The sequence below is a fragment of the Xiphophorus maculatus genome, chromosome 10, assembly GCF_002775205.1.
Source record: "Xiphophorus maculatus strain JP 163 A chromosome 10, X_maculatus-5.0-male, whole genome shotgun sequence".
NCBI lineage: Eukaryota > Metazoa > Chordata > Actinopteri > Cyprinodontiformes > Poeciliidae > Xiphophorus > Xiphophorus maculatus.
Genome location: NC_036452.1, coordinates 21,869,496 through 21,889,649, shown reverse-complemented (window position 1 = coordinate 21,889,649; position 20,154 = coordinate 21,869,496). Strand labels below are relative to the sequence as shown.

The 20,154-nt window shown below is 40.4% G+C and overlaps 2 protein-coding genes across 3 annotated transcripts in view; both read right to left on the bottom strand.

Annotated features, from left to right (window-relative positions):
• The window catches only part of arhgap22 (Rho GTPase activating protein 22), a 34,714-nt gene extending 26,291 nt beyond the window's left edge, over nucleotides 1-8,423 (bottom strand). The window contains exon 1 of the mRNA XM_014472747.2: nucleotides 8,250-8,423. Within this exon, the coding sequence (XP_014328233.1) occupies nucleotides 8,250-8,292 (43 nt within the window). The 5' untranslated portion in view covers nucleotides 8,293-8,423. The remainder of the gene's footprint in view (nucleotides 1-8,249) is intronic.
• Nucleotides 8,424-9,163: 740 nt separating this feature from the next.
• LOC102220891 (leucine-rich repeat-containing protein 18) lies at nucleotides 9,164-17,404 on the bottom strand. Of its 2 annotated transcripts, XR_002753367.1 has the most exons (4): nucleotides 17,211-17,404; nucleotides 16,789-17,047; nucleotides 16,071-16,565; nucleotides 9,164-11,587 (listed from the first exon to the last, which is right to left on the bottom strand). XR_002753367.1 is itself a non-coding variant. In XM_023340577.1 (3 exons), exons 2-3 carry the CDS (start codon nucleotides 17,041-17,043, stop codon nucleotides 16,140-16,142), a joined length of 681 nt encoding a protein of 226 aa, XP_023196345.1. In that variant the 5' UTR covers nucleotides 17,044-17,047; nucleotides 17,211-17,404; the 3' UTR covers nucleotides 15,567-16,139. The 2 variants fall into 2 exon arrangements, 1 of the variants encoding a protein (XP_023196345.1); XM_023340577.1 differs by lacking the exon at nucleotides 9,164-11,587 and having other exon boundaries at nucleotides 15,567-16,565.
• Between the last annotated feature and the right edge of the window lie 2,750 nt (nucleotides 17,405-20,154).

The following is a 20,154-nucleotide window of genomic DNA, read 5'->3' as shown; positions in this document are numbered from 1 at the left end:
AAGTCCCAGTATAGTAGTGTTTATGAAATGATTCCCCGTTGCCTCGGCTCTTGATAATTGCATTCCAAGTTAGATGGAGGAGCATTTCACTCCAATAAAAACAAATAATCAGCCAAGGCATAAAAAATACACCAAAGCATACCTGAGCAACTTGATTGTTACCAAGACACTGGAGCTGAACTGCATGAACATAATGTGGGGTCCATACTTATTGGCAGCTCCGATAAAGTTAAAAGAAAACTTTAAACTAAATTGAATCTTTTACCAGATGAGTTGAATCTCACTCTAAAAAACTTTTAGGCACCTTGTTGCTGTTATATTTCCAAAATGTCTCATTTGCCAATCGTCCAGAGTTCTAGGTCCTCTCTAAAGCTGCTAATTGGTATACTCCAAAAGTCTTGTGTAGGATTTAGATCAGAGGAGTGAGAAGACATTTTTTTTTCTCTGGTGAACCATTCCTGTGTTTTGGACCATTTTCTTGCCAAAAGACCCAGTGATGGTTTTTAACTTTTCTGGTTGAATGTTGCTGGAAAGCCTAAGCTTATGATGCTGTCATACTGTTTCCTGTTTTGGCTTGTATCTATTATGGGCCTTAATGGTGGGAATTGGAGGGAATTTGGTGGAATGCAGCCCTCACATCTTTGAAGTATGTGTGATGCTTTTGAATCACTTCACTCTGAATAGTGCATGTGTACTGGGATAAAGGTCGTGCAATTCAACGTTTTACAGCACCGGACAGAGCACGTTACCATGACTTAGCAGAATTTTTAAACAATTTTTTTTTTTTTTTAAATTTAAGTCAAGTCTAAGTCAAGTCCAAATTCTTCGTAACTCAAAATCTAATCCAAATCTGAAACTTGAGACACCATCTCTATTTTCTGATGCCCATTTGCTGCAAAAGTATGTTTTTCATATACTTTTTTGTTATCTAGATACATCTGTTGCTCAAAGGCTCTTTTTTTTAAATGCCTAAACAAATATCTATAGTTCTTAGCTTACATTGCTGTCCTGCTGCCGGAACCTTAAAATTAGCAAATGGATCTTTAGAACAGTTTTCTTATCAAAACCTTTTCATTACCATGTTTGAATACATGGTCCACACATGCTGAGACATAGTAAAACAAGCACTATTAAACTTTCAGCCATATTCCCTTACTATGACTGCTACCTTTCCCACCCCAATCAGCCCATCCATTTATCTCCCCTTCATTGTTTCATCTCGCCTCACCCTCCCAGGATCCACACAAAATACCTCCTTTGTTCAACACGTGAGCCGCGCGGATCATAGCCCGAGTGGAACATACTGGATGATTCACCCCTGAGTCACAACAACTGATTCGTAATTCTGCATGTTTGTGTGTGCCAAGCCTGACTGCCCACTGCACAAATTTGGACCTTCTATGCAGAGTGATTCAGACCTTCCTCGGGTTTTGGGTGGAACTGCTCTGTGGTTACTTCTGCAACAATGAACTGCAACTCTGAAAGGGAGGCGCTTTTATTGTAAGACCAGCTTTTGGGCACAATCACTGCAATTCTTTGAAACATGTCCTCAACAGAAAATTAAGGATGGGTCGAGTCAGACAAAGGCTCTGCTTCTTCCTGGACTGTTTTGCAGATGTACTTTCTCTAGGCCTAGATTTGCCCTCCCAGGAGTAATTTATGCATATGTGCAATAATTTTTTGTCAGGGTTTGTAATTTTAGGTAGGGAGCGCAACATCCAGGAATAACAGATGAACTCTTCCAAAATAGTGTGTGAAGACCAACAGAGGCAAAACCTCCACTAAAACCCTGAAGGTGTGATCTGATGTTTAGCATAAAGATGTTGCAGCAGCAGATCCTTTAAGTCCAATGAAAGAGGGTAGATTAATGCCCCCAGTTTTGCTCTGCATCGCACAGTAATCTGCTCAGAGGCTGACAGTATTCACATCAAACTGTTTTGTGTGCCACACCGAGCTGATGAGGTTGAGAGAAGGCACAGTCACAAGGACTGCAACAAGACTGCTGCGCTAAGAGGCTGCGGTTGTCTTGGTGAAGAAGAAACGGTGCAACCAGCTCATAAAACTTACTAGTACTGTTCTGATTATGGAAAATGAAGAAATTTAGGCAGTCGGTACTCAACCGTCGGCTGAAGGTGTGCGCGGAATCTGTAAGGCACAGTACACTTGAGTTTGTGGGAGTCTTAAGGATCACACATTTCATAACTGCACTGGCAGACTACGTTATTGGTCAAATAAACTAAAGCTAACTGAATAACAAAGGCCTTGGCCTGTCACAATGAGCAAAAAATCAATTAATTGCATGATAAATTACAACGAGCTTAATAATTGTCTTAATAATTTCTACCAAAAGCTGGATGATAAAAGTCTTCAGTCTGGTGTTTTGGTCTCGACTACCCCCTTTATTTTGAAGGACAATATTTGTTTAGAGACTTCATAATTCATTATATCGTTTCTATTTTATTCATATTTTGATATTTAAAATGTCTTCCAGTTCCAGTATTAAGTGTTCATTACAATTGAAAGTTTACTGATCTTTGAGCGCTTGTTCTTGCATTATTATGCTATTACATCATATAACTTGAAACATTAACTCAAAACAGCCTTTGTCATTTATCCAGCCCATCCTTACATGAGTTGTGCTTGACCTCTGCGCTACCACAGCATCCCCACATGACATTTTTAATGGCTCGTTTTCCCACAAATGCATTTCTCAAATCTAAAACTGATTTTGGATCAGTTTAAGTTGCAAGATGGGCAGCCATGGAATGGACTTGCTTGTCCAGTACCTACCACAAATGTTTGATCGATTTTGATCAACACTTCATTGTTGTACTGTTCAAACCATTTCTGATTCACTTACTGTGTGGTAAAAATCCCTTTCTAATCAAGAGACCATAGCATCAGGGAATATCACTTGTACCCTAACTGGAATCCTGCTATGCAGCTCCGTATAGGACAAACTGATGCTGTATTGTCATCTATTCATCAGAACCAGCAAAGACTTTTTCCGAAGTTTGAACTACAGCAGGTGGTCTGTTGGACTGAACTGCAAAAGCCAGCTTTCACAATCCTCATGCCTCCATGATTAGTTTGGATTTTATTGCCCTCAGTTCATTGAGTTTCTAGTTCTTCATGCTCCTAGCTTCATTCCAGTCTCTCCTTGTGTTTTCTCTCTTGTTCCTCTTCAGCACCCAATGTGTCTTTAGAGATCATATGAAGCCTAGGCGCAAATTCAAACTGGAAGACTCTTTTATCCCCACCGGGACCCGTTAATTGAAGCGACCTGCCCACAATCGTCGACCTATCAACGCCGGACCAAGCCACGTCACGTCCAATCACCGACCAAGTCCCAGCTGATAAGGACCTTCATTCATGGCGTCCTTCGCTCTCCAGCCGAGCTCAACCCACCACCACCCCTTCTCCTCCATTCGCCCGGTCCTGAGGCCCGCACCCTTCTTCAACCTCCACCACCAGTGCCGGGCCCCGGGGGATGACGTTCCTAACAGCCTCAGGATGCTCATCTGAAGCCTATCGCTAACGCTGCGATAACCGTTATCCCCAGCCGGGGCCCGAGCGCCAAAGACTTTAAATTCTGTTTGTCAATAAACTCTTCTAATTGTCTTCTCATCTCCGTCTGAGTCTCTCCAGATTGAACTGTACTTACCTGCCTGCCACCTATCATTTATTCATTTATTCTCTCCGCAACACATCATGACGCACACAACAATCCTGGCCCCCCGGGGCCCAGTCGTCGGTTCATGGACAGCATTTAAAACAAATATTTGTTGTAAACAAATATTTTAGTAATCGAGTAATCTATGGATTATTTTTGCGATTAATTGAGTAATCAGATTAAAAAAAAGATCAAACAAAACATTGGTAAAACTAACAGCAGTATTATTATTGGATATCAACATCAGTCCAATTTTTCACATTTGAGCTTCCCTAACAATAACTTTTCTGTAGTTTAGAAAATTAACCTGTAACAATAATAGCTCACTTTCTAAGTTAACATGAAGAAAAGTTATACAAGAATCTGAAATTATATTCAATTTAATAAAGAAGCAAGCTCACAAATATGCTAATGAAGAAATGTTAACACTCCAGCTTTTCGTTTCTGTATTCACCTTCAGTCAATTTAATAGTTGAACTCTCACCTTGCCCGGACATTTTAGCGACGGGATTTGACACTTTTGTTCGTCACACACAGAAACATCTACCAGCCGCCACAATGAGCTCCACCACCCATTTGTTGAGACCGGGATGATATGAAAAAATTTTTCCGGTTCATCCGTAAAGCTACACTTACGTTAATCATCTAATGTGCAGCCGCCCGCAGCGTTCAGTCTATCGGCTCACCTGTATAAATACACCTGCAGCGCTGCACCCAGCTGTTCGCTCTGAACCAGCAGCTCCAGGAGGAGAAAAGCTGCCGTACTCCAGGCATCGCTCCCGTCATTTTAAAGATGCTTATTGGTCCCCCGAAAAATGACAAAAACCCGGACATTATCATCAATCAGTAAAATCTTTCCAGGCCGAACTTGAAAACTGGATGCTATGCTGCTAACACTTAGCTTTCGTCAACAACTCAGGTGAAAGTGAGAGCTCCGCGCAATGCAAGTAATAACCTGGCCGTAACACGGTGTATTAAATAATAAAACATAAATTAACGAAGCTTCGAGACAGATACATTTTCTCAAAGAATTTTAATAATCGAGGTACTCGAATCACTCGAGGAATCGTTTCAGCCCTAATTCTAACCACTGCAAATAAGTTGCAGTTTTGTAGATTCCTTGACCCAGTCATCCAGCCTTCAAAATTTGCTCAATGTTTGTGAAAACACGTCTGACGATCGAATTTTACCGACATGTTTTAATGTAGTCTTCCTCTCACAATTCAAAAACACGACTGTTGCACGACTGAGCATTTTAAGTCACATGCAGTACCAGACTCACCAAGACAAGATTAGAGCATTTCTCCATGTTTAATTTATTACGGACAGTTTGAGATTCTATATTAGTTCTCTTCTTGAATAATTCTTTTAATTCTCAATTGTTCAATCAGTTTCTGAACTTGCAGCCACGGAGCAACTGGACTCATTTGTGGCACATGAGAATCTGTTGCCATGTGCACAAATGGTCGTCCACATGCTTGCAACAAAGCCCAAATGTTATGACATCTGATGCAACATTCCTGCATGCTTTAGGTCTCTGCAGTGCCACCTCATACATCATGGAGTTGTATATTTATCACCAGCAGTCAATGGCTTCTATGCACACCAGAGAGCAGAATCCCCATTAGTAACTTAAAGTGGGTTCTCTACAAAGGCTACAGAAAATGACACAGAAAGCTGCATTGCACATATGGATGCACACACACACACACACACACACACACACACACACACACACACACACACACACACACACACACACACACACACACACACACACGCACCCACACCCACACACACGCACACACAGCTGTTCATACTGGCATGGTGGAGGAATTTAATTTGGCTAATCTAGTTGTTGTTCAGTGATTTATGGCTTGGGGAAACCGGCGGAGAGAGTTACAGGTGCATCAGAGTGGAACATCCAGCTATCTCATACTGACTAATGCATGTGTTATGTGTGTGTGTGTGTGTGTGTGTGTTTCTGTTTGCGTGTGGCATCAATCCTTGACTTTCTGGAGGTGTGGCAGTTGACATACATGCCTGTTATTTGAAACCTGCAGTGAAGTGGAACAGATCTGCAGCAACGAGTGCGTGCATTAAATCATCCCCCACATTCACATTATCTGTGGGTTTTTTTTTTTTTTTTAAATCCACATTCTTCCTTACAGTACCCAGATCTGTCAGTTTTCAGTCACATGCCTGGGAATAAACAGAAAGTCAGCATGGTGCCGCACTGTAACACTTTGATCATAAAACCATGGAAACGTAGATCAAAAACGCAGCGTGAGGGAGAAGCAGCTGATATGTGGGCAATTACAGCTGCTGCTTCATTCCTGGTGCCAGCCGCTGCACCACGAAACCCATTACAGCTCCAAAATGTTGACATTTGAAGAGATTACTGAAGCCACAGCAGTGGGATTTTTTCTCTCTCCACTGTAGGATTGAGCTGTTGATTAAAAACAAACCTCTATGGACCATTTGTCTCAAACTATTCTCAGATCTTTACAATGTTTCTAAAAAAAAAGTGATTCTGAAGTGATTTTGACACAAGCCGTAGCTAGTTGTTTTCGACCTTTGCTTACATGAAAATATTTTTGTCTTTTAAACCTTTTATTTTAGCTTTAAATAAACACTAAAGGCTAAGGAAGAATAAGATAATTGCACCAATTTATACAAACGGTATCTAGCAAGCCAGCTAAAAGTTAGCTAATTAGCCAGTTAGCAAACCAGAAAAGCTGTCTGGGAAGCTAGGTGGCTAATTATATCGATGTTTGACCCAAGAATTCATAATAAAACACTAGCCAGCACAGTCTGTTAAGCCATATTTCTGGATTTTGTACAGCTAACCTAAAAATTAACATTGGCAGTTTTTTTTTTTAAGCAAAAAATTAGTTTTCACTTATTTAAAACTGTAGCTTTAAATATATTTCCACCCGACTGAGCAGTTTCTTTTTCTTGATGGATATCTCAAAAAGATAACATTGTAAAAGGAGTATGAATTTTGAATATATTTGCACGTTATTTAAAAAAAAAAATGTTGCTGATGTTTGATCAACCAAAGAGGAAACATTACTTCACTTATTGATCAACCTCCACTGGCTGGCAGAACCAGATGAATGGTTTTAATGACTTTCTACAAAATCACTACACTGCTTTGCAAAATCCCATTTTATTTCTGCAAAAAGATTCAATTTTCATATTTTCTTCCCTCATTAGAACCACTTTACATTTAGACAACCAAAAATACTGCCAGTCAAACCTAGACTAAAACATTCTGCTGTAAGTACTACAGACTCTTTGAAGCTCCGGTTATGATTTGTGATACTGATACTGATTTTATATCTAAAATCTCTGGTACTCTTGGTAGTTCAGTATTGTGTATCGTGTCATTAGCTGGATATGTTGCTGTGTCTTTAATACACAGCTCCACAATCAGAATAAAAATGATTTTTAGCCAGCACTCAGAGTTTAAAGAGGTGAAACGAGCCCATTCAACCTTCTAGGTGATAAATATTCCACCATCTTCCCCCTAACGTCAATATCAGATAATCACACGGTTACGCTTACATCTTTTCCTTGACGTTTTTGACGTGACGTCGTAAGCGGTTCAATTACTTACCAGCACGCGCTCTGTGGTTAGCGCTCTGAACTGCTCTGACCTTTGCCCCAGCAGGCGTTACTCCCTGCTACGTCTGTCACACACTCGCTTTTTCATGCGCCTCGTGCGGCAAATGTGGCGTTGTCGGCGCACGGGCTGCATTTCACGGGAGCGACGCGGTAGATGCTTCTCAGGCAGAATCGCGCCGACTTATTATCCGTTTGCTTTCGCTACGTTAGAAATAAAGCAAGGACATAATTAAGTCATTGTACTTCACATAAAAAGAGAGTGAATTCTTGCGGATTGTTATTTAAACACATGGTAAACCAACGTAATTGTTAACCAACTTATTTTAGTTTTATGTAATTGAGCCATGTCTAAAATCACTTTGTGCATTTATGCAAATATGATTCAATCCACTTTGTCACCAATTTTACACCAGTACAGCAGACGGTTTGATCATCACGCTCCCATTCGTGACGAGGACCTATTCATTTCAACTTAATCTGATCAAGCTGTATAATTGTCGCCATGGAGATTAGTGCCAAGAGAGGAAAGGAGACTTGCATCCACACGCTTTATTAATAAATCCATCGCCAGGGACACACACACGCGTGTTTTGATGTGTGACGGCAAACTCGTGGCGCTGATGGAACCAGAGATGCTGCTCTCTCCCTGTAAAACACACACACACACACACACACACACGCACACACACACACCAGCAGCAGCAGCAGCATCCAGCTGGAGTAAAATGCAAATCAGGAGGTTTCCTGCGTGGGCAGGAGAAAATGTGACGACTGAAAGTGTTTCTGCAGGCGCAGTTTCATCTTAATTTAAACTGTTTTCACGAAACGCGTAAAAGTTGCATGAAAATCTGTGCGTCTCTGACTCGCTCGAGCCAACTGAGCGCAGAGCAGACGGTGATGCTGCAGCTCCCAGGAAACGCACAACGTGAAGGGAAAAGCGACCTACCTCTCCTGGTCTGTCTGATCTTTGGGCTCAGCATGGTTGTCATCGCTCTCCCCTCGGCATATTCCCGTACACGCACACACACACACACACCCCACCCCTGCCTTGCCTCTCTCCTCTTCTTCTTCTTCTCCTCTTCTGACCTTCTGCAGTGCGGCCGGCTGCTAGGGGGTTGGGTGAACCGCGGCGAGGGGAGGAGAATGGAAAGAAAACGGGGGCGGTGAGGGAAGGAAGGAGGAGGAACTACAGTTATTTTTTCCTTTTTTTTAATTTTTTCTGCCCACACCCAGTGGTCCTCCGCCCCTCCCTGTTACATTATTCATAGCTTTACATCCCCGCCTGTGGGAAGTGAGGAAGCGTCCACCACCGACAAAATGTGCACACATGCAAAGGTGTCTCTAGTTCTTTTCTTTCTTTTTCCACTCATCTGCCAGGTGTCTCCTCCCTTCCTCTCTATCTACCTCTGACCCCAAAATCCATCCTCATCTTTAACCTCGGTTTTGTTTTAGCCGGGGAACCTTCGTTTCAGGATGAGAGCAGACGTCGGCTTAGACAATATGTCGTAATTGGAGCCTCCCGGCGCTCCTATGGGACGTCTCTGAACAACCGGGAGGGCAGAGGGAAAAAAATGGTCCCCTCCAGCAGCTTCCTGTCACCTTGAGCTGCAGCAGCCGGTAATTAACTGAAGAAACTGTGAGGAAGGGCTGAGCTTAGAAAGAAGAGGAGCGTAGAGAAATCAATAATTTCACCAACTTTGATGCTCTAACTTTTAGTTGATAAGTAGTTATTTGGTAAAACGCATATCGTATAGAGCAAATAAACACAAATTACATGTTCTGGAGCCTATATATTTTAATATTTACAGACAACCAATACAAAAATATCTTTAATACAGAATTGGTATAATTTGGCTGACAGTCAGGAGGAAGAGTCCTTATGAGTTGCATCAGTCAAACACTTGGACGTGTTCTGGATAAAGAAGCTGGACGTTTGCTGAATGCTGCATTCAAACCTACAGTTGGGAAGTTGAGTGGAAGGCAAAAATGCAGTAAGTTTTTTTCCCAAGTAACTTGATAATGACGGCCTTGAGAGATCTGGGAACCAAAGCATATTTATGAGTTTGGGGAAGATTTACGAGGCGTGAGCCGCAGCAGGAGTCGAGAGTTTCAAGAGCCGCCAGATAGACGGATGTCCATGATGTGGAGAACGACTGTCACATTCTTGGTGCTAAGCTGGAATAAGGGGCATACTGAAAATGGAAAAATGGAAAGTACTTTTAGTTGGAATGGTAGAATAGTGAAGCAGTTTCAAAAAGCAGACAAATATAAAAGCTGTTGTCAAGGCGATATGACAGACGTCAGAAATGAGGAACAGGGGAATTGAACTGTGATTGTTTTTCCATGCTGTCTTTGCCAGTATCGCCATGTCTTCTACTTAAGTCTAGCTAATTTGTCTTTGGAAGTAGCATACGCAGGTTGGGTTCATAGACCGCGGTATTTACAAATGTTGGAACTAGCTAGCTTACAAACCGACCAGAACTTCTACCCCTGAAGTGTTTGTTGATTTGATCAAATCTTCCTAAATTCACAATACATGTACACCACTAAATCATAAAAGGCATTTCCCCTTAGACCAGAGCAGACTTGAAAGTGTAAAAAAGTCTAGATGCTTACAAGTTTTTTTCGTATATAGTAGATGGCATGATGGCAGGGCCTTGTCTCAGTGCTAACCAACAAAAAATATCTTTAATACAGAATTGGTACACTGACACACACCTTCTCTATAATGCAATATTTGATTACATCTTACTAAACTTACTTGCATATGAAGTATATGAACATTTCTCTTGCCTTTAAAAAAAAGAAGAAAAAAAAGCGGTCGCTGCAAATCTGCAAAGACATCAATGGATGCCAGTCCTTTTGATTGAAGCTGCTTCCCATCGCCGTCTTCATCAAAAGATTTACAATAAAAAGTTTGGTTTGCATCCTTGTCTGATCGTGCAGCCGACCAGTCATCACCCTACGACCATTTTTACCATGAAATCAACTCACAAATGATTTACCATCAGAGAGAAGTACAGGAGTGTTAATATTGCATATATAATTGGACCAAGACAGCTGCCTTGCAGCACTCCATGTCTTACAGTTTGCTGTCTGAATGGCGGCCATTATCACAGACCAGTTATCTACTGAGATAGCTTTTGATGATCGGTAATTCAGATTATGATCAGTGTAATCTCACCAGTCCTGAAACACAGACTAATTAGTTTGGTAGAGCAATCTGAAAATTTTATCTAAAGTAGGTTTTGCTTTATTTGGACATAAAATTGAGCAAAAATTTTGCATCTGTAATGGCAATTCCTTCAATTTTTTTAAAATCTCTTATGTATAAACAAAAATATATATATTTTTGAGACAAGGTTAGTTTTTGACATCAGCCACAAATTAATATTTGTTTGAGAATCACCTTTGTAGCTTATTTCTGTTTGCTCTAAGGGCAATTTGATTGGATTTGGCCACGGTATCAATTGTAAAATGTTCCTTTCTTTGCTTGTTAGGAGGCTAATCTGTGAAATTTTTCCACTCTCTGCCGTCTTCTCGAAGGAAACCTTGAAGCCTGCCGTTTGCCGCTGCTCTTGTCGCAGCTGCTTGGCCCTCCTCCGGCGTACAAAGGATAATGGCCTTAGTTTCACTGCAATCGAATCAGAGCTGGCCTCGCGTAAGCCACAGCTGCTCTTATTACAGAGTAAAGAGGGAGAAAGACCCAGAGGGGGAGCGTGTGCCCACACTTTACATCCAACCATCTACACACACAGCAAAGATAACAAGCTGGCAAAACGAAGCAGACCCAGTCCAAAGCTAAATGGAGTCAAACTAACAGACGGGGTCTCACAAGATGCAACAATAGAAACTAGAAGCTACAACGAGACATCTCTAAACGAACGATTTTAATTAAAAAGCCATTAAAGGCGGTGTTTGGTATAAAACTGAGACTGGGTTACAGGCTGGGTGTGGTTCAGGGTCTGTCTCTTCAAATTGATCAGGTGTTATCAGACCCTGGATTGGCGGACAATGAAAGCAAGCAGAGGGATTAGGACATTGTAAAACCCAAATAGCAAAAGCCAGCCCACAACCAGAAACTCTGTTTTTCTTTAGCCATAACCACATAGCTTTTTATAGACGAGCTTGTCTCAAAGTCGGGTCTTTTCTCTGCAGCTCGGAGTGATGGGAAGGGTTGGACGCAGGGTGGAGGTTTTCTGTTTTACTCTTGGAGTTCTTCCAGCCGTCTTGTGTACGTCGAGTTTTGTTTTAGTTGACGAACCATCGTAACATTGAGAGTTGCTGTATTTAGGCAAGGAAAGGTCAGTTGAATAGCAGCACAGGAAAATGATCAACAAAGGTAAAGAAAATTCGAGTGCATTGAAACCAGATATTTACATACGCCAAATAGACACTTAGGCCTTTTTATCAACCTTTTCTAACTTCAATGCTTCGAAAAAACCCCAAAAAACATCATTGATGGAAATAGGAAGCTATTGACTTTGTTGACCTCAACCCACTTTGCCATTAACTGAGAAATGCAGGCTTCTTCTGTGAGTCACTGTTTGGCTTCATTAAATCTTCTCGTTACCTGTTACATAGTTCCAATAATCACACATTTCACCAAAGTAAATCTCAGGCCTCAACTACTTTCATCCAGGAGACCGGCGGCCATCTTTAAGTTCAGTAGTTTCTGAACTTAAACTTGTACTTTCTCTACTCCACAAATAACATTGCACTTGCAATTGTATAGAACATCATCTTCATGATTACAGAAACCGACTGAGATTCACTCACTTTGTTTTTTCATTTGTTTCCATTTTGATTACTTTAGATCTCACCATATTCAGTTAATTTCTTTGAACCTTTTATTGTTACAATGATGTTTTCATTCCTTTATGTTTACCTATGCATTTTAGTGTATTCTCATTAGTTTCAGGCCTTTCCTTTTTGGTGTTTGGATCCTTTTATATCCTTCAGTATTCTGCTAATGTTGACAAAACACAATTTCACAGTTCCAGTGTTTCCATTAAATAAGGAGCACAATTAAGATGACATGCAACTAATTTTGTTCGCATGATAACTCATGTCATGTGTAACTTGATGCGCCATGATCCTCCAGCTACTTCTTTTCATTGTCTTCTTTGTGGCTTGCCCCGCTGGTGACATCCGGTTGTTCATGTGACTAGTGTGATGTGAAAAGAGTGTTTCCATTGCAGTTTTGCAAAACAAACCAATTTCAGTACGGCTGCAAAACTACCTCATCCTAGTGCCAAAACATTTTATAGAAAAACTAATTTTTTGTGAAATTGGCATGTTCCCATTAAGCAAATGTATTTTCAAAATGTTAATAGCAAAATTGCGCAATTACATGGTCATTAGAAATGCAGTTAATGAGTACAGTATCAATGGGTTGGCTAGGGCGGTCATAATATCTTCAGTAGTTACCAGGAGATCAAAATGCTGGTCGTCAAGTCAACAATTGCTTGTTTTTGGCTCCATGGTTTGAAACATTGATGTCTTAAAGAGTAACCAAGATGTGTACTTGTGGAATGAGGCTAGCTAGCATAGCTCTGCCTGTCTCGTATGTCTATAATTGTGTTCCTCTGTCACCTGACGTCTAAGCTCACATAATCAAGATGGATGTCGCTCAGAATGCTAATAAGAGCCTTGGAATCCGCAATGTTTGGAAAACCCTTTAAAATATTAATACTGACCATGATTAATATTTCATAGTGGTGCTGGAGGGCTGTTCCAAAACACACACTGCAGGGTGGCTGCTGAAGGTGTGACTGTTGACTTAGCATTACTTATTGATCATTTCTGACCAAATGCATTAAAACTGATTTCAGACAGGCCGCTGGGATCTTAAATAAACTTGGTGTTTTATCTAGAAGCACATTTTTCAATGTTTTGGAGGTAAATATCTTTATAGCATGCTGATTTGAGACATTCTTTAATCCAAAACACATTTTTACTTCATTCTGTTTGCGCTTTAGCATTTTGCTAACTTTGAAAACATTTAGCACAGTTAGCTTCACCTAAGTTTGTTTTTTCAAACAAATTCAAAGTTGATAATATACTTGGTGGTTTCAACATGTATGTTGACGTTTTGGTTATCACCCCTTAAGAATTTTTGAAGTATTTGGATGTTTATATTCATGCTCTTATTTTGAAGTTTGTGAAGACTGTTTAAGCAGCAGCTCCTTCCCTCTCCTCGGACATATACTGTTGCAACGCATTTTGTCTCCTGGTGGATATTAAGATGTTTGTTTTTAGCACATTAGCATTAGCTTCTGCTAAATACCATGTTGGTTTAGCACTTTAGCTTTAGTATGATGTTTATGATAGTACAGCTAACCTTGTAGCTATCGGTGTGCATCACTGGCAGCTGAGAATTTTGCCACTGGATAACTTCAGTTAGGATATAACTTAATATGATTTTGTATTTCATGCTGATCAGCTTGATCTCATCTCACATCTTTAGTTAGAATGAAGGAAGTGCAGATAGGAGAGAAGTAGGATTGCTTGAAGACTTTCAGGTGTTTCCCCAGTGGCCCTAACCCTAACCCTAAAAAAAATACATGAACAAAACCCATCTGACTTGATGAAGTTGGCTAAACAAGACTTCAAATCATCTAAAGAAATGTAAGAACAAAGGAGAAACAAAGTCATGGAGATTTATCAGTTGATGGTTACAAAGCCATTTTGTGAGAAACACAGTGGGGGGGAAAAATGAGGAAAAATAATCTTAAGTACTGATTCTTCCCAGTGGACAGTCGGCCAACCAAAATTACTTCAAGAACACAGCTCATCCAGAGAACCAAGAATAACATTTAAAATGTCCTGCAGTTTTTAGATGTGCCACAGGTACAAACCACTGGAATGAAATGGCTTAATTACCTCCTCCTTGTGTAGATCAGTTCTCCAGAGCCTTGCTAATGAGCTAATTATTCTATTCAGGTGGTTCAGCAGAGGCACATCTAAAAGTTGCAGGACACCAGCTCTGGAGGACTGGAGTTTGACATCCCTGCTCTTCACCTGAAGTCTTTAATTCAGTCTGATTGAGATGCTATTCAGTCTCAGGACTCCTCCAATGTGGCCCAATTTAAAACAATTCTGCAAAAAAGTGAGGAATATATTCCTCCATAGCGATGCAAATAATGTATCGTCATTTAAAGCAAATAACTGATTGCTACATTTGCTACGAACTGCTTGAGAAATGCGCAAGGAAATGTTTGACTTTTTGAGCGCAGAAAAATGTACTTTTCCTTGAAAATTTCTGAAATTAATCTCGAAAGTTCTTTTGGCAGAAATGTACTCCTCCCTCCCCCCCTCTCCTATCTACATTGACACAAATAGGCCATCGGACTGTCCACATTGATCCAAAGTGAGAAATGAACAAAAGACAAAAAGTAAAACTTGCGTTTCCTTTCAAACTGTAGAGTCAAAACAACATTGCTGCCTCATCAATTGTTCCAAGAACCCAAAACAAATCAGAGAAATAAAGACCCCTTCACTGTGATTGGATCTTTCTAATCTAATAAGGCGGTAGTAACCAAAAGCGGCTCCAGTCAGCCTTTGCTGCCCTCTAGCGGATTACAACTGTCAAAACACGCAGTGCTGCTTTTTAAATGTCAAATATTTGATTAAAAATATTACAGAAAACCTATTTAAAAAAAATACTTTTATTTAAAAAAAAAAAGTGAAGCTTGTATATCTAGATTCATTAAACATACAGTGATGCATTCATTTCTTTAAGTCTTTTGAGCCTTAGGAAATGTTCTGTAATCTCAGATGTGAGGTTTTGAGCGTTATGACCGAAACAGTTGAGCCACTGGTGTTTGGAAAGTTTTACAGAACAATGTCCGAATTCAAAAGTATATTATTGATCCCAAAGACAAATTAAATATTTTTGTAACTCATTTAATCAACAATTAAAGTTAGATGATGATGGCAGTAGGCAGAAAAAAAAAAAATCTCCTGTAGCAGTCTGTAGTACAAGAAATTCGAAGAGGCCTCCGACTGAACACTGTTTTTCACTGACGGTCTCTTAAAGAGGATAATCAGGGTTGCACATAATTTTCTTGACATTATAGAAAACAGTGTCATACAAAGACGACCTAAGTAAATTGCAAAAGTTTTCAAGTGATTAATTGGAGAAAGATGTGTCCAAAGTAATCTGGCCCAAGTTTAAAACAGAATTTGACCTGCAGATTACTGCCACAGATGTTGAATGCAGAAAATGCATCATGAAGTTGGCTGAAAAGATTCCAAATAATCTAAAGAAATGTAAGAACAGATTGGTCATACGACGGTGATGCTGATGCAGTGGGGGATTGTGGGAAGTTTAACTGAAGCAGAGAAAAAGTGCTGAAGTGTTTTTTTTTTGTTTGTTTTCTTTTCTTTTCTTTTTTCTCCCAAGGTGTCGAAAAGGTATTAACATATATTTGTCGGTAAATATTGAATTTTGGATACCTATCGGCCCAAATTTTCACATCAGTTCATCCTTACATTTAATCCAGCTTAAATGTTGGTATATAATATTACTATTTAAACAAAAATCCATCAATTTTCAATTAAATATTCTTCCAATATTTGATTATATTTGAAAATCATTTTTATTCGTGTTCGCATAAAAACCAAATAGTTTATTGTTAAATTGGTGTCTATTAATTCATATTAGATGTGCTGTAACAAAAACCCAAAGCAACTCTCACCCAACCAGCATTACATGCATCCACCATAAAAAAAAAGATCAAGGATAAATGATGCTCTCACTGACCTCATTGTGAGTTGCGCGAATGCATTTTAAGTCAACAAACTCCTTCCCCACCACCACCCCGTCCGGCCGCTAGGTGTCGTAGCCGTCCATGGAGTCCAGCTTCTCCCTTTCGATTTGAAAACTTTCCAGACAATTCCTACACAGAAGGCTCTCCTTGACCACGCGAAAACGGTCCGCTTTCAACGACTTCTTGACTCCGGCCACCTCCGGGTACTTGATGGGGTTCCCTTCCAGGTTGACCTTCTCCAGCTTCTTCAGCTTGACGGTGCAGCTGGGCACCGCGGTGAGCTGGTTGTAGGACAGGCCGAGGTAGCGCAGCTCCTTCAGGTTGCCGATGGAGGTGGGCAGGGTTGTCAGCAGGTTGAGTCCCAGGTTCAGGATGTGGAGGTTGCTCAGCTTGCCGATCTCGGTGGGAAGGCTCGTCAGACGGTTGTTGCACAGGTTCAAGACGGTCAGCGTTGTGAGGTTTTTGATGTTTTGAGGGATCTCCTCCAGCTGCGATCAGAGAAGCAACGACAGTCATGGTCACGCGGTGGAGCTCCCGCTTCCTAACCCGATGAGTCATAATCTGGAAATTGAGTAACTACGACGGCGTGGAAGGAGCACATTTCTGCCAAAAAAAACTCCAGAAATTTTGAGATTAAGCTCATAAATTTTCTAGAAGAAAAAAAGAAAATGTCTCAGCTCTGAAAGTCAAAGATTTGCTAGAAATACTCACATAGTTGCTGTGCAGATCAAACACCGCGGTGCTGTCGAAGTGATCTATGAAAGGTGGCAACTTCTTCAGCAGGTTCCTGCTCAGATTCAGTTCGCTGACGTCCGTCACCTTCTGGACACAAGCGGGCACCGTGGTGAGGCCTTTGTAGCTGAGGTCCAGCCTCCGTCTGCCATCCGCTGTCAAGTCCACGCATTTCTGAACCGCTCTCAGAGTAAGCGGCCTGTGCTTCTTACCCCCTTTCTTCTTCTTGGCCATATTGCTGCAGAACACGCAGTTAGCAGTCAGAAACAACGGACTGTTAAATATGATCTTTAGGCTTCATCTCGGTCCTCGGATACATTTCGTTTAGTTCCATGACGACGCAGTTAAAAACAAAACCCAGCAAGGAGCTTTAGTTTAAAACAACAAATCTGGTCACTTACCAGGATTAACGAGGCTGGATCTTTGGACTGACAGCATCACAGACCATGGAAGAATTGTTCTGGTTAAAAACGTCCACCAGAAAGATTCTGAATACAAGCTGTTAGAGCTTCAACGCATTTCTCATTTGGCCTCAGAGGCCGTTTGTTTTTATTCGTTCCCTAGCAACTTTAGTTTTATGTGGACGGATTTTACAGCCCTGACTGTCCAACTTGTGCAGTGGAACAGGTTGTCCTTTGGGGAACTAAGATTATTATTATTTTTTTAAATTACATAATCTGTTTCCATGACAACAGAATAATAACAACTCTATTTTAAAAGCAAACCTCCGCACTGTTATCTACAGCCTGAAGACAGCAGAAAGGATTAACGAGTTTTATTGATGATTCCACTTAAAAATATTATGTAAAAACCAAACATCAGTGACTTTTCATGAAAACCTTCTCATTATTATTCAAACCAAAACTAATTTCAATCAAAACAAAAATCATTTTTGATCAAAATGTTTAGAATTCTAATGAATTTTGTAATGGAAAAAGTGAAAAAACGGCTCTGACATAACACAGATGCACACTGTATTTATCTAGCGAGCACAAATGACCAGCGAGATGGAACATTTCTTCAAAGCTTATGAAGTGCAACAGAATATCCAGCTTCTAAAAAGCATTAGACACAATGAGGTGTGAAATGATTTCTGTTGACTTGCTTTGAAACATAACACCTTTGTGCCAGCAGGGGGCGGTGTCAGCTTGAAAATAAACTCCATCAAAGAAGCTGCAGAAAAACATACATAGTTCTGAGATAAACAAAATAGTAAAATGGGGGGAAAAAAAAGGCTGTCCAAGCCATAAATTGGAACTATGATAGTATTTCTAATAGAAAAAGCACAAGCACAGCTGGCAGTCGCACAGTGGAAAAAATAAACTATAAAAAACCACATTATTAGTGAGGATAAACAGAATACTAACTTCTGCTCTGTAGATGACGTCAGAATATGACCACATAGGGTCGTCGCACATCCAACCTGGATGACTCATGCCAAGTTTGGTGCCACTTGGCTGTTGGATGTGAAAGTTACATGCAGTTTAGGGGGCTTGGCCACACCCCCTAAACATGCTCAAAAACCTAAGATTTTTATAACTTTTAATCACCTGTCCCTTAGGGTTTGTTCTACAACCATAACATTTTATTCTTATGTTATGAACAAAACTCCTAAAAATGTTTGCGTGATGTCTTTGGTTTGGAATTTTAGCGTTTCCAGCATCTTGCTGTTGCCCAGTTGAACCACAAGGTATTTATACACCTCCAACTAGGGGTGCACCAACCGGCCCATAGTTACATGTGATGTAAGGCCTAAAAATCAACCGCTGTCCTCTTCTGCTCTCCCATGAGAGAGGTCTGACTGAAAGACTGGTCCACCAGGTCGTGTTATAGAATTACTAGTCACCCCACTGTTGCCAACTCGGCAGCATTCTTGCTATATTTAGCAACATTTCAGGCAAAAAAAAACTGGTATTAGCCAAAATGGGATCAGCAGGTCAGGCTTTTTAAAGATTGGTAATCGGCGATTGACCAGAAAACTGCAGTCGGTGTGTCCCTTCCTCCAACCCCTCCGCTTCTTCTCCTGTGATGAAAGTAGGGTTTGACCCCATTTTTTTTAAATTTATTTTTTAGTTACAGTCGTCTCTTTTGCTTTGTTCACATTCAAAATAAGATTATTGGCTGATGACGCCGATGGACTGGTCCTTTTCAAGCAGAGTGGGGAAGTGTTGTGGAGTCAGTATGTCTGATGCAGACAGACCTCTGCTGCAGAAATGCTGAAACTGGACCAGAAAGTACTTCAACTGGTTTCGTTTAATGGCGTGAACACTTCAGATTGTAGCTTTTTAATTTTTATACCCCCCAACCCTTTCCCGTTGAAATACGCAGAATAAATGTCTCATTAAAGGCAAGAAATTATTTACTGTAGCCTTTTCTTACGCCACAAAAAGCCACCATTTTAACAGCGCTGTGTACACTTTGGACAGACACTACTCTTCCTTCTTTATTATTCTTCAAACCTTCTAATTGAAAACTAGAGAAGCAGAGATAAGTGACAGACTGTAGGACATGTTTGGGAAAGCTGGCACCGCGGGGGCAGAGCCAGTCCTGTGTTTGTTTAAAGGATTTCCTTTCCTCTAAACTGTGTGGCTGCTGTGTTGCCTTTGTTTTAGCGCGACAAAATCAAAGAGCTCCTTTTGGTTTTGTATATTTTTTCTTCACGTTTCACCCAGACAAGCCCATCGTAGACTGGACGTAATGTTTGCCGGAGCTCTGAGAAAGCTTTTCTAAATGATTGTTGGGTTGGAGTTTTAAGTGCTGAGAGGTTGAAGCAATGCGAAACGTAGAGTCAGAATTAGAAATGGAGTTGAGGAAAACCATTTCTTATTTTTATTTGTTTAATGGGACAAAAAAAAAAAATCTGTAAATTAAATTTCAGTACATGCTGGATGGTCAGGGAGAAGAATTAAATTCTGGAGCTTCTTTGCTTTTTCTTCCGTCCATAAAAGACAACAAAGACGAGGCAGAAGAAAACTCCTCAGTAGCTGCTTTTCCATTATAAATGGAAAACTTAGTGAATATTCGATTAATGTTGAAAAAACACAATTTCACAATTGTGAAATAGCATTTCTTATTTCCGTTAAATAAGAAATACAATTAAAATCACACATGAATAAGCTTGTTTTTGCAATATGTCATTAAAAATCATGCCTGGCCATCATCCTCCTACCACTTCCTGTTATCTTCTTCTTCTGCTCCGCCTGTAGTAATATCTGGTTGTTGATCACATGACTCGTGTGGCGCAGAAAAAGTTTCATTTGCTGTTTTGTGAAATACACAAGTTTTGATACAGCCAGACCTAATCAAAAACGTTTGATGGAAAAACACAGCAATTTTCTTTTAAAA

Bases quoted from the DNA above. Each gene is read 5' to 3' on its own strand.
- LOC102220891 (XM_023340577.1), bottom strand. From the start codon at position 17,043: ATGGCCAAGAAGAAGAAAGGGGGTAAGAAGCACAGGCCGCTTACTCTG. The intron at 16,566-16,788 runs GTGAGTATTTCT...CTCTGATCGCAG, and splicing joins TTGATCTGCACAGCAACTAT to CTGGAGGAGATCCCTCAAAA.